The sequence below is a fragment of the Bubalus kerabau genome, chromosome 16 (assembly GCF_029407905.1).
Source record: "Bubalus kerabau isolate K-KA32 ecotype Philippines breed swamp buffalo chromosome 16, PCC_UOA_SB_1v2, whole genome shotgun sequence".
NCBI classification, from domain to species: Eukaryota; Metazoa; Chordata; class Mammalia; order Artiodactyla; family Bovidae; genus Bubalus; species Bubalus kerabau.
In genome coordinates, this window is record NC_073639.1 from 59,379,170 (window position 1) to 59,394,133 (window position 14,964).

Genomic DNA, 14,964 nt, shown 5'->3' on the forward strand with positions numbered 1-14,964 from the left:
CTCAAGGTAACACTTTCAAGAGGACAACATTCTGAAGTTCTGAAACTCAGTAAAAATAAGCCATGCACCACAAAACTGATGAGAATTACAAAGAGTCCATTATAGCATGCCATTTTATCCAGTTCCCTAAATGCTGCTAGCTACTAATCACGGCATGAAACTGATATTTTATAGCCACTTGACTCAACCTCAAGGCTTAAAGTATAAGCAAGCTACGTAAGAATTATTTTAAATTAAAAGAAATTTCAAATTTTCACATGAATACAATTACAAATAATTTTAAGCAAATAAAGCCTAAGATTAATAGTTGTGGTAAATTTTCATCAACGACCCAGATTTGTAACAATACTATACTACTAAAAATAACAAAACAAAGGATTTAGCATTTAAGCAGATTTTACACCACATATATACAGAATCACGTATTTTCTTAAAAAGATGAACAAACAGACCTTCTATTTTATCGAACCAAGATCAAGGTTACAAAAGATATCCTGAGAGGCAAAAACTGACTGTGGCTATGTTTTCTTTTAACTATACAGCATGATCTTGTTTATGTCTCTGTCTGCACTTATTGAAAGTGAGGGAGATATAACAAAATTTTACAAATATGTTGCGCTGGGCAAGTGCCCTAACCTCTCAAAAGTTAAAATTTCTTCCCTTCTAAGACAAGAGTTTCTATTATTTTGTTATGCTCTAAAATCTTGTTTTAGGGAAAAAAATATTTTAAAAGACAATATATACTCTTGAATCCAAAACAGTTTTCACAAAGTCTGAAAAGACATACACCAAATTTCTAACAGTGGTTATCTCAAAGAAAAGATTGTGAGAGATTTTAATTTAAAGAATTCAGGGGAATTCTCTGGGGTCCAGTGGCTAAGACTCCATGCTTGCAATGCAGGGGGCCTGGGTTCAATCTCTGGTCAAAGAACTAGATCCCATATATTGCAACTAAGACCTGGCACAGCCAACTAAATAAATAAATAGTGTTTAAATTTTTTTTAAATGCTAAATAAATGAGTTTGGACTTTAAAAAAAAAAATTCTCTGCACGCTTCTACAATTAAGTGTTTAAATGCACTTTTTTTAAAACACAGTTTTTCAAGTTATAAACAATAGAACTTTCAAATACAAACGAGGAAATACACAAGGACTTTCTCAATTTCAAGAAAGAATCTGATCTGGACAATGGTTTAAGTACATCTCTCATCTCTATTGTAAGCAGTGCAGACCACATTCTATACGTCTGTATGCCCCAAAGCAATGTGTGTGTGTGTGTGTGTGTGTGTGTGCATGCGCGCAATATATATATAAGAAAATTTTATAGTAGAAAATTATACTTTGAAGATACATAAAAAAAAATAAGACACAGCTCAACCAATTTCTAATCATAAATAATGTCAGCAAAGGTTATGGCATCAAAAATGTCTACATTACAAATTCTAGGCTTAGGTGCTACAACCTTTCAAAAGCTTCATGTTCACTGATGAGTAAATTTTCTGATGAATCTATCCTTATTTTTGAAGTCTAACATCTTAGGAGGCAAAAAGACTTCAAGAAGAAAGTGCAATCTACTCTTAATGACAGTCTTCCTTAAAAAGATCACTGTATGGACCTCTTAAAATGGTATGGTTAACAGTCATAGATGACCCAGATATATTAAAAAAAAAAAAAAAGGCAAGTACTTTCAATTAAAAAGATACAGTAGCAGGTAAACCTGTTAATAAACTGTATCTCCATCAAAGTCACAATCATTTAAAATAGCTACAAAGATAGGGTTTTCTTTAGGCTTAAACCTTTAATATGATATCAAAATACTATTACTATCTCATCAAAATAGAAAATTACAATTCTAGGGGAAAAAATTTTATAAAAGCTTAAAAATCCTTTTCAAGGTATAAAAGCACACTCTGCAATGATGAAAATAAGTGCTAACACAGCTGTAACGACTTAGGGAAAAAAAACTGCCTTAAGTTGAAACATATGTCTATTAAATAGCTATGATATGAGTTAACATCCCCTGTGTAAAAGTATAACTGTCTCTCTAATTAGAGAAACAGAGAAAATACAAATTTACATTTAACCAAAAGAGAAGCACGGTGACCAATAGCATGCACTGTGTTGCCTTTTCAGAATGCAAAATATATAAGCAACTATAGTCTTACTTTTACCTTTGTCAAAGATAACCCATTTGTTGTAGGTTTTTGCCAAATCTTAAAAAGTGTATTTGTACACCTGAAACTAACACAACACTGTAAATCAACTTGCTATTGTTCAGTCGCTCCATCATGTCCCACTCTTAGCGACCCCATGGACTGCAGCCTGCCAGGCTCCTCTGTCCTCTACTATCTCCTGGAGTTTGCTCAAATTCATATAGAGTCAGTGATACTATCTAACCAATAAAAAAAAATTTTAAGTGTATTTTTCTCTAGATATTTAAAATGAAAATTAAACTGATAAGGTAAAATTAAAAAGCCAACTAAAAAACAAAAATGTACCTCATTTAACAGCCATCTATATTATCTCTAGATTAATTTCAAATTTGACTACCATCAATATCCACATAAAAGAATGAATTAGCAAAGGATGATGCAGTTTAAACCTTATAAACTACAATTGGGGCCATACGATTAGTTAATCTTGATTAAAAGCAAATGGCTAACTACCACACCTTCAAAACTTTGTTCAAACGTTCTCTCTTCACCAAGGCCTCCCCTGATCCATTTAAAATTGCAACCCATTCTCTTCCCCCACACTCCATATCACACTCCCTTAACATGCCACATCAGAATGTAGAAGGGTTTCCTAAGTGGCTCAGTGGTAAAGAAGCTGCCTACCAATGCAGGAGATCAAGAGACAAGGGTACGATCCCTAGGTGGGGAACACTCTCTGGAGAAGGAAATGGCAGCGCATTCCAGTTTTCCAGCCTTGGAAATCCCATGGACAGGAGTCTGGCTACAGGCTATGGGGTCGCAAGAGTTGGACAGGACTTAGTGACTCAACAAATAAGCAATGGGAGAGAGCTATCTTTTCTTTTATAAATATCTCAAGCACCTACATCTCTATTGTACACAGATTTTCAATGAATGTATTGAACGAATGCAGTTTTCTTTAGGCTCTTCTATAAGAAATTTAAAGACATGAAAATCTTACCAATATTTAAAAGGAAACATGATAAATAATTACTATGAACTGCAGCATAATTTCTAAATCACAATGCCTTAAGAGAAGGAAGCAGTAAGCAAGTCCTAAACTGAAAATTACTAATAATTTTCATTCACACTTAATCCTTTATCCAAAGAAATTCTAATAATGTGCAAGTGCTCTGCCATGTTCGACTCTTTGTGACCCCATGGATTGTAGCCCGCCAGACTCCACTGTCCATGGGATTTCCCAGGCAAGAATACTGAAAAGGGTTGCCATTTCCTCCTTCAGGGGATCTTTCCAACTCAGGGATCAAACCCACTGTCTCCTGCGTCTCCTAACATTGCAGGCAGATTCTTTACCTTCTGAGCCAACGAGGAAGCCCGTTATTTAGAGTCTGGAATACAGTAATAGGACTGTAAACTCCTATCTATGTCTATGTACATACACACACACACACACATATTTCTTTTTTAAAACTGCGGAAGAGAATGTGGAACAGAGAGAGATAAGGTTTAACTAGTGATAATTCCCAAAAGTATTATAAACTTAAAAAAAAAAAGTTACCCAAAAATACTTAGATCATAAACTAGCAGCTGATTAAAAAATACTTTGAGATGAACAAGGAAGGTTAACCAAAACACAAAAAAGTTTTAGAATAAGGTCCTCAAACTGTCATTCCTCTAATGAGAATCATCAGCACAATAGTGTCCTCATGAGTATTAACAATTTTCAAGACATTTTCACATACATTATTAAATCCTCAGAGACACTGAATTCCAAGATAAACAGATAACAAAAGCACTAAATTGTGTATGCACTTGACAGTAAATCCAACTTTTCCCTTGAAAATCCCCCAAAGTTTAACAACCTACAAAGAAACCATTCTATACAAGAGCCACCTCTTTAACACACAAGTCTTCTGAAGAGAATTATGGCACTAGCAAGCATAAAAACTTGAAGCCTTTTGACCCAGTAAAACCACTCCTGGGAACCTTCTCTAAGAAAATAATTAGACCAAGGCAAAAAGCTGTTAATAAAAAGATGCTTACTGCACCACTATCTACAATAGCAAAAAATGTGGAAGAGCAAATCCCCACAACAGAATGGTTAAGCAAAAATTTAAGAAAATTCATAATGTGGTGTTAAAGAAGAAAAGAGCTGAATACAAAATAACATACACAATTACTAAAACTATATAAAAATCAAAGTGGCAAAAATAAGAATTGGATTAAGGTAAAATTATAATCAAACTTTCTAAGAGAAAACAGCCACCTTTAAAACATATGACAAAGAGAATTTTTGAAAGCCATGAAAATCCACTATTTACAACAGAAAAAAAGGTCAAATATGGTGAAATGTAGTACTATTTAAAGCAGACGTGAATTTCTAGACATTCAAGAATATTTTATTGTCTCTAAACATATAAACCCAAGGCTGCATTTTTTTTAAATTCACCTTTGGTCCCAGAAACACATATTAACTACTGATACACACAAGTGTAACTTGTAACTTAGTTTACAAAGACATTAGTAACAGTGATTCAAATTTGAAAGGAATTCTACAAGTACATCAAACATGTAAAAGAACAAAATTTCACACTATATGAATTCAACTCATTAAATGAAATGTCACACATTTATCAACAAAAATAAGGGCTATAATTCATGCCTCAAATAAAAGAACTTAAAACAAGAAACTAAATCTTAAATGTTTATAAAGTCTCAAGGAACAAAAAAAGATCTGTGGTAGGAAAACATTCCAAATAGTTTTGATCACTCAAGCCACTCTTGAACAAACTGTTATAATTTTTAAGCCTAAGAAAGCATATGCAACCTAAGTTTTAATTTTTAATTATTTGAACAAATTGAATACATCTGCCAGATTCCTTTTTCTTTTTTTTTTTTTAAGATTCTTGATGTGGATCATTTTTAAAGTCTTTATTGAATTGGTTACAACATTGCTTCTGTTTTATGTTTTGGTTTTTTTGGCCCCAAGTCATGTGGGATCTTAGCTCCCCAACCAGGGATGGAGCCTGCACCCCCTGCATTGGAAGGTTAAGTCTTAACCACTGGACCACCAGAGAAATCCCCAGACTCCTATCTGATCCCAAGAAGGAAAAAACAGTGCACCCTTTTTTATAAAAATTATGTTTAAATTTTTTCCTTTTTTTTTTTTTTTCCTATGGATGCCACGGAAAATGGGGAACTGAAGTTACAGAACCCTACATGGACAGAACTGGGAAAATAAGCATTTCCCCCCACTTTTTTGAACTAGTTTTGATAAGAAGCATCTGTAGATGCTTCAAAGGAGAACCTGGGAGGAAGGGTGGTGGGTAGGGTAGAAAGCAAGTGAATCAATGTTCCCGATTGCCCCGCATGGAGGCAGAATTCCTTAAAAAATCAGCTCCAAATCATTTTGATGGATAACTTCTGCCACAAATGGAAATTGTTTGGAAATCGACTGCTAAAAACCTTTTTTCAAAAAGAAAACTCTGCATGAAAAAATCCCCTTATCCCACCTTCTAAAGGCAGGAGATCTAAGGAGGACCCTTATCCGAGCCTGCCAACCCCGCCTAGGCCTAAGGGAAGTATGGCAGTGCCGGCAACATGGATGGGGCACAGGGGAAATGGACTTGCGTGCCCTTGGTGAGCTCTGGCGGCACTCCCCAAGTTAAGGACACTGGCCACAATGGAATGGAGTCTATTGACATTTGCTACTCCGTTTGAACACTAAGCATTTTCTTAGTTCGTGAAATACGGACAACCCCCCCACATACACACACACACCCACTCCAGAGCCAGACCCACGTCACTGAGACAACGCTGAGCCCCCAGTCTGTACCACAAACCTGGGTCATGGTGGGGAGTGGGTAAGACCAAGCAAGTAAACACCCGCATTTCTGCCTTCCGGAACCCCACCGTATCTCCTGCTGCGATTCCTCTCCTCTTGAAATTTATAAATTGGGGCAAGGGTTGAGGAAAAATACACAGCGTGCCCGCGCCCTGCCGCCGCCGCCACCACCACCCCCTCGGTCCCCAGTCCAGCCCTCGCCCACCACTATTCAAAGGGGCCTTCTCCGCGGCCTCGAACAGCAATGCGGCTCAGCCACCACCCGCGCCGGGGAGGCCTTGCGGGGGAAGGAGGGAGGCATGGAGGGGGCCGGACACTTCCCACCCCTTCCTTAGGTGGGGGAGGGCGGGACGCTGCGGGAGACTGCACTGAGCCCCACAATTTCAGAGCAGCTCTGGAGCCCCCGGCCGCCGCCTTAGACTTAAATGGGCAGGGGTGAGGGGGGTCCCCGTCCACTCACCTCAACCCGGTCCTTCGATCTCTCCCTGGGCAGGGAAGCGGGTGAGTGAGAAGACAGGACAGACCCTAATGATTCCCGATAAGCCCGCGGCTGCCCCTTTAACAGGCGGGGGGCCGGGGTGGGGGGACGATGCTGCCCTAACTTTCCCCCCTCCCTCGTTATTCCCAAACGGGGGAGTTGGCAAGTTTAGGCAGATAACCTAAAGACCCTTCCATGTTAACATTTAAAGGGGATGGGAGCTGTGCCCAAGCATCCTCGCGTTTGGGGGCGGAGGAACCTTAAAGAAGGTGATCAAGGACTGACAATCGCCGAGACCTGTGAACCCCTCCCAAACACTTAAATGGAGAAGGGGAGGCTGCCCAGTCCTTCCATCTTGACCGTTTGGCGGAAGGGGGTGGGGATGTTGTAAAAGCCTAGACATCGCCATTCCCAGAGGGATCCCGCGGCGCCCCCTCACCCGACCCCACCCCCACCCCCTAGGCTCTAGACGGGAGCCCCACCCCCACTGCAGGCCCCCAGTCCCGCCGGTCACGGGGCGGGGACCGCGGTGCGGGCCGCGGGGGAGGGGACTTCAGGCTCGAGCTGGTCCAGGCCCCGAGCCGAGGCGGCTGAGGCGCGACACCCACCTGCCCAGGCCCGGCCGCCCGCCGCCTGTGCTAGCCGCCGCCACTGAGGAGGAGGAGGAGGAAGCCGCGGCCGAGGACGACGAGACTGAGGACGGCGCGGCGGCTGGCGACGTGAGAAGGCCGCCGCCGCCGCCGCCGCCAGGCTTGCGGGCATTGGCGGCCGCGGGCTGCGGCTGCGGCTGCTGCTGCTGCTGCTGTTGCTGCTGAGGCTTCAGCGACATGGTGAGGGGCCCATACACCGGCCCGCACGCCGGGCGGGGACAGCCGGGAGCCGGGCGCGCCGAGGAGACGCCGGAGCGCGGCGGGGACGCGCGGGCGCCGAGCGGGGAGGCGCGGGTTGGCGCGGCCGGGGGGGCGCCCGGGCCGGCGAGGGGGAGAAGGAGGACGACGAACGGGCGGGGAGGCCCGCCGAAACCGAGAAGTCGCCGGGAGCCGGGCCGGGCCGCGCCGCCGTTGCTACCAAAACAGTCTGAGGAGGAGGGAGGAGAGCGCTGCCCGGAGGGAGGGGGACCGGGGCCGGGCGGGGGAGGGGCGGCGGATGGATACGGTCCCGGAGCCCCGCCGCCGCCGCCGCCCCGCCGCGCCGGCCGCGGGAGCGAGCGCCGCCCGGGCCACCTGGCCGCAGCGAAGCGACGAGGCTCGATAGCCGCCGCGGGGCCCCGAGGAGCTGCGGCCGTCGGGCGCATCGGGGGTCGGGCACAGAGGTGCCGCGTGGCGAGGCCGGGTGGGCGCGGAGGTATGGAGTGGGGACTCTTTACCGGAAGTCGGAAGGGTCGGACGGAAGCAGAACGTGAGGCGGCCCCGGGGCCGGGAGGGACACGTGAGGAGCGGGCGCCGCGCTGGGTCGCGTTCGCGGGGGTCGGGTGAGGCCCCGACCGCCGGCCCTACCCGGATCCGCCCTCCTCGAGGCGGGTCTGCCCTTCGGAGAGGGCGTGTCTGTCTTCGCCTGAAGGGCGGGCCTAGGGTAGAGGACTGAAGCGAAGCGTTTCTGCCCCGCCCCCCTCAAGTGTTCAACGTTCTTAGACTGCTAGGAAAATCCGTGTTCGGCCCCACCTGATGCAACTTCGAAAATGGACTGCGAGTGTCTTCAGGACGAGACTGTCTTGCTACCTATAAATCAGCTTGAACACAAGCATGCCATGGTTTTCTTTGTATCCCCGGCACCTCACACACCGTAGGCTCTCACTGTGTCAGCCAGGTGTCAAAGACAGGCCGTCCTGTCTTTCCTTGCCAAGACCTACCGGTTGGAATCGAACAACCTCCCGGGGCCACTCACATCTGGTTACCTTTCCCCCACTTTTTCAACCCCAGCAACACTAACCAGAAAACTCTTGGGTATCTGACCTTCATTTGAACCCAGCTTCCCTCACTTGAACTTCTTTTTCCTCATTCATGAGACTCAAAAGGAAATTGTACATGATTGGTAGAGCTATGGATAATGGGGTCTCCTTCGGTGTAGACAGAATAGACCTCACAAGAAATGTGCGAACTTTAGATCTTGGCCCCTTTAGAAGTTTTACTTTAACTTACCCTGGTAGCCAGCACAGTAGTCCCTGTTTCTTTTCTTTCTTTCTTTTTGTTTTTTAATGTGTTTCAATTAAACTGGAAGCAGATAACTTTTAGGGGAGAGTGACTAAAAGCTTTTTAGTTTTTTAAGAATTGAAATTACTTCAGGAAATGGTAGGGAAGAAACACGAAAAGTTTACCTCAGTCTTCCAGAATTGTCAGATAAAGGTAAAGATATTTTAAAAAATTTAGAAAATGATTAAGCTGTGAACTTACAGTAGCCAAATTGAAATTAATCTCTTAAGTGGGGTAAAAGTGGTTATCATATTCTACAAACATGTGAAAAGTGGGATATCAATTTTATCTTCCATCTGAGGTAAAAAGGAGGTTGAGACAGGAAAGAGCATTCTTTTAAACCAACAGTTGCAAAATCCTTTAAAAATTAAACCAAAGGAAACAGACTAAAAAAGCCGGATTTGGGGGAAGGGGAAATTGAAATACAGTCAACTTTCTCTGGTTTAATGATTTGACAGTTAGCCATATCTGAGACCAAGGTCCCAAAATTCAATGTTAGGACCAAATTCCAGACATGTGGGAGCAAAAAAGAAAGCGGAATAAGAAGACCTGAAGCTGAGGTAGCTGAACTTGATTTCATTTATGCTGAGAAAGCTCAGGTTTTCTTCTATTATTATTGAAACTATATTTTAATGGTTTTATTGAAGTGTGATTTACATACTATGGAATTCACCAATTCAGTGATTCTCAGTAATTTACACAGTTATACCACCGTCACAGTTAATTATGGAGCATTTCTATCTCCCAAGGGTCCTTTGTAAAAGGTACTCCTGGTTCCTATTCTCAGCACAAGCAGCCACTAATCTACTTTCTGTCTTTATCTACTGTGTACATTTCATATAAAGGGAATCTTACAGAAAGTGTTTTTTGCTTTCTTTCACTTGACAATGTTTTTGAGGCTTATCCAGTTCATAGCATGTCAGGGTTTTTATTCTTTATTATCACTGAGTCGTATTCCATTATATGGATATACAATTGGCCCTCCATATCCACGGGATTCATGCATTCTTGGATTCAACCAACCATGGATTGAAAGAAATTTTTTTTTTACAGGTTTTGTTTTGTTTCTTTGGCTGTGCCATGTGGCTTGTGGGATCTTAGTTCCCTGACCAGGCCCTGGCAGTGAAAGGGCCAAGCCCTTACCATTGGATTGCTAGGGAATCCCCCCTCCAAACAGAAAAAAAAAAAAAAAATTTAACTCCTGAAAGTTCCAAAAAGCAAAACTCGAATTGGCCAACTCTGGCAACTATTGCCTTAACATTCACATTGTATTAGGTATTATAAGTAATCAAGAGGTGATTTAAAATACTTTAAATCAGAAGTCTGTATTATAGGTTATATGCAAATACCACACCATTTTATATAGGGGACTTGAGCATGCTTGGGTTTTGATACCTATATGGTTCCTGGAACCAATCCCTTGAGGATACTGAAGGATGACTGTACCACATTTTGTGTATCTACTCACCAGTTGGTGGACATTTTGATTGTTTCAAGTTTGGGGCTATTATAAAGAATGCTGCTATGAACATTTGTAAACATATGTCTTCATGTGGACATATGTTTTTACTTCTCTTGAGCAGATGCCTAGTAATGGAATGTTGGATGATTTATTATATTTTTAAGGTAACTGTCAAACTCTTCCCCAAAGTGACTATGCCATTTTACATCCACATCTGCAGTGTTTGAGAGTTCATCATTAAAATTTGATTTCTTGGGAGTTCTCTGGCAGCTTAATGGTTAGAATTCCCGGCTTTCTCTGCCATGGCCTGGGTTCAATTCCTGGTCGGGGAACTGAGATCCTAAGGAACTGAGATCCTAAAAGCCATGAGGCTAGACCAAAAAAAATTTTTTTTTAATTTCTGCTTTTATATTAAAATAGAAACCAAAGGAACCTCTATTGTTGATTCTGTTCTACATAATTTCCTTGTTTTTCTTTGTGGAAGGAGGCTCACCATCCAAAATGAAGGACTAGCGCTTATTGCAAACCCTTTGTCTGAATTCTGGATCTCTGAAGACATGGTTATTTAACAACAACTGTGATGTCAGAAGGCTTTAGCTTTAGAAGAAAATGCCAGGATAATGCACCTGAAGACAAATGGTATGTGGGACTTCTCTGGTGGTCCAGTGGTAAGGACTCCATGTTTCCACTGCAGGGGACTTGGGTTTGATCCCTGGTCCGAGAACTAATCTTGGGGGACAAAAAAAAAGATAAAATAGTGTGGTAGGCAGCTGTTAAGGTGACCCCCTATGATCATGTATTCCTGGTGTTCAGACCCTGCAAAATCCCCTTCACTTGAATATGAAGGAGATTTAGTGGCTTCCTTCTAACAAAAAGTTGGAGAAAAATTATGGCTTTTCAGTTCCAAGATTAGATTACAAAAACTGTGGCTTTCGTATTGGATTGCCTGCTTTCACTTACTTTGAAGAAGGCTAGCTGCCATGTTGTGAGCTGCCCTATGGAGAGGCCTACATGGCAGGGAACTGATGGCCCCAGCCAGAGGGAGAACCTCATGGCCACCAACAAGCTTTGTGAGTGAGCTTGAAAGAGGATCATCCTCCAGTCAAGCCTTGATATGACTGTAGCCCTGGTCAGTCTACCTTATTAGACATTGTTAGAAACCCTGTGCTTGAGACACTCAGTTAAACTGTACCAGACTCCTTTAACTCTTTTGTTGTTTAAGTCACTAAGTTTTTCGATAATTTGTTATGCAGCAATAGCTAACTAATACACATGACCCCCCCCCCACGGGAAAAAAATTTCTCATTTCCTGTGATTTCCATGTGAATTCAGAATTCTTTAAAGACAAATGCTGAAGTCAGGAACTAGTAGTATATCCAGTAGAAGTTGAATGTTTAAATGTTTCCCCCTCCCCAGATGATTTTCAGGCAGCCATTTAAACAAAACCAACAAGTGTCATTGAGGAGCTGTCATCAAAGACAATGAAGAGTGTCGTCCTGAAAAAGTTCAGGTATAGAGAAATATTGCTCAAATATTTCAAAAATAGCTGTGGCCATTTCAACCACTATTTCAGAAATGAAAGAAGGGGACTTCCCTGGTGGTCCAATGGTTAAGAATCCACCTTGAAGTGTAGGAAACACAGATTCAATCCCTGGTCGGGGAACTAAAATCCCACATGCCTCAGGGCTACTGAGCCCACGTGCCACAGCTAGAGAGCCCACATGACGCAACTAAGACCTGATGCAGCCAAATAAATAATTTTAAAAGAAATGAAAGAAGTATCAAGTGAAAACCATATAAAGACTTTCAAACCTGGGAATCTAGTCCTGTGGATTCTATACTTGCTTTCTGATTTTCAGTGACCCTTCAGTGAGCCCCATGGCCCTTTAATTTTCAACATAGCAATGATTAATCAAGTCTGAGGATTTGGAGATGAAAAAGTGATGTAGCCATGTAAAGCAGAAATGAGAAGAGTGATTTGTGATCACTCGGTATAGCAGCACACATCAGATGATCCAGTATTTCCAGCAATTCATTTCCCTGCAATCATTTCTTTTCAGCTCTCTTCATTTGAACATGTTTAATGTATGATGATACATTATTCACTCAATACTCTTGATTTCACTTTCAAAAGCAGGAAGATTAATTCAAATCAAAACTAATGTGCACCCCCAAAATCCATCCTCTTCAAGTTTTTGCATAGACCAACCCTCATTTTAAAAAAAAAGAAAAAAAAGAGCAGATGTAATTTCAAAAATAGGACCATGGCTAATTAAACAAGTGTTTTTTCCTAACCATGGTTACTCAGAATTCTTAGAGGCTAATCTATTTGTAGACACTCCAGGAATCCCAAAAGGCTAAAGGCAATTAAAAAAGGAAAAAGTGTGTGGTGTGATGCTTCCAGGAGGGCATTATTTACACACCTTGTGTGCAAAGTAACGACTTTCCCATAGGTTTGAAAAAACTGAGAGGGGTGTGACAAAATAGTAGGGAACACAGCAACATTATTTGAAAAGCTTTTAAATGAGCCATTTCCTCCATACAAGCACACTTTTGCTTGTTAAGTTGCTCGTTTTGTTTTACCTTGTGGGACAGAATAATGATGCAGTGACATTATTCACAAGGCAAGAGCTGGATGCCAGCTGAAATAGACACAGAAGAAAGAATTCTTTATTTTTCACTGGAAATGCTTGTACTATGCAGAGCCAGAAATTTAAAGAAACTCAACCTTTGGTTTTTTCTGGTTCTCCCTTTTTCTTTTCATTTACCCTCCTTTGGGGAGGTGAATTTCGTGGACAGCCTGTTATTTCAGGGGCCACAGATTTATGGAAGGCGAAAGATGTGAGGTATGCACCATTTGGAGAATGCAGGAGGGGATTTAAAACGGATGCAGGCAGCACCGGTGACAGCTGAGCTGGCCCTTAGCATGCAGTCTAAGTTTGCTACCGGATACAGTGAGCCCTACAATGGAACCCTAGAGGGATCCAACTATAATTAATACTGACATTGCTGACCTATGATCTTAGAAGAGGGACTTGGATTCTCATTTGGAAGTAGAACAGATACTAACTGTCTTCCTTTCAAAATTATTTCTTTTCCATAAGGTAAGCTAGGGCTTGAGAATGATAATGATGTTAATAAATGTGGTCCCTTCTATAGCAAATACCATGTCCCAGCTCTGTCCTAGGTTCTTTCTATACAGTAACTTACTTAATCCTCACAGCAATCCATTGATTCTCATTGGAAGGGGAGAATTTTGCTTCACGCCCTAGAGGACACTGGTATTTTTGGATATCACAATTGAAGGGGAAACGCTCCTGGCATCTTGTGGGTAGTGACCAGGGATGCTGCTAAACACCCTACAATGCACAGGACAGCCCCAACCAGAGAATTATCCAGCCCTAAATGTCAGTAGCACTGAGGTTGGTTGACAAACCCTGAAGTCACCCTATGAAGCAGACAGGATTATTATATTCCCATTTGACAGATGAGGAGACTGAAGTATGGAGAATTTAAGTCACCTTGCCTGAAGTCAGACTCATTAAGTGACAGAGCTGGGATTTAAAACCAGCCAGTGTGTCTCCCAACATCTGGATTCTAAACCACTTTGCTATTTGAAATAGTGATGGCCCAAGTTGGCTGTCTTGGAAAAATAAACTAATTTCCTTGGTTTCATCAAATGCAAACTTCTAGAGAGCTGGCACCACAGATTACTGTCTGTTTCTTGATTAGAGAAATAACTGGCTATTGTAAAAGTCACCATCTGCAGGAGACAAGCTGGCAGTGCCTATCAAAACTGAAACTGCACCTTCCTCTTGATGCAACAAGGGTGAAAAGATGAATGTATAAGGATAATCACTGCAGTGTTGTTTGGAACAAAGAATAGAAACTCCATCAGTGGCAGACAGTTAAATGCCTTGTAGGGTACCCAAATACAGTGGAATACAGAACATTCTCAGCTGTTTAATGAAAGACGTAGATCTTTGCATTGATCTGAAAGGATCTTTAAGATCTATTGTTAAAAAAAAAGAAAAAAGGCCACTGTGAGGTGATGGATATGTTAATACACTGGACTGTAGTAATCATTTTGGAAAGTCTACATATGTAAAGTCATCTTGTTGTACACTTTAAATACATACAATTTTATTTGTCAATTATATCTCAAAAAAGCTGAGGGGAAGCCAAAGCCTGTTGTTAAGCCAAAAAGCAGAAAATTAAAAAATGAAACAAAATAATAAAACATAAATGTGTAATATATCTTGTATGATGTAGAAAGGGAAAGATATAAGCATCTGAATGCAGAGTTCCAAAGAATAGCAAGGAGAGATAAGAAAACCTTCCTCAGCAATCAATACAAAGAAATAGACGAAAACAATAGAATGGAAAAGACTAGAGATCTCTTCAAGAAAATTAGAGATTCCAAGGGAACATTTCATGCAAAGATGGGCCCAATAAAGGACAGAAATGGTATGGACCTAAAAGAAGCAGAAGATATTAAGAAGAGGTGGCAAGAATACACAGAAGAACTGTACAAAAAAGATCTTCACGACCCAGATAATCATGAAGGTGTGATCACTCACCTGGAGCCAGACATCCTGGAATGTGAAGTCAAGTGGGCCTTAGGAAGCATCACTACGAACAAAGCTAGTGGAGGTGATGGAATTCCAGTTGAGCTATTTCAAATCCTGAAAGATGATGCTGTGAAAGTGCTGCATTCAATATGCCAGCAAATTTGGAAAACTCAGCAGTGGCCACAGGACTGGAAAAGGTCAGTTTTCATTCAGATCCCAAAGAAAGGCAATGTCAAAGAATGCTCAAACTACCACACAATTGCACTCA

General features: G+C 41.9%; 1 protein-coding gene across 9 annotated transcripts in view; it reads right to left on the minus strand.

Annotated features, from left to right (window-relative positions):
• Window positions 1-7,984, minus strand: part of ATXN2 (ataxin 2) — a 101,982-nt gene extending 93,998 nt beyond the window's left edge. For 2 of the 9 annotated variants that reach the window (XM_055549743.1, XM_055549742.1), the window contains exon 1: window positions 7,083-7,404. In XM_055549743.1, the coding sequence (XP_055405718.1) occupies window positions 7,083-7,303 (221 nt within the window). In that variant the 5' untranslated portion in view covers window positions 7,304-7,404. Of the gene's footprint in view, window positions 1-6,456; window positions 6,667-7,082; window positions 7,529-7,840 lie in introns of those variants that run through there. The other 7 variants (XM_055549748.1, XM_055549739.1, XM_055549741.1 and 4 more) reach the window with 7 other exon arrangements.
• Window positions 7,985-14,964: the final 6,980 nt, after the last annotated feature.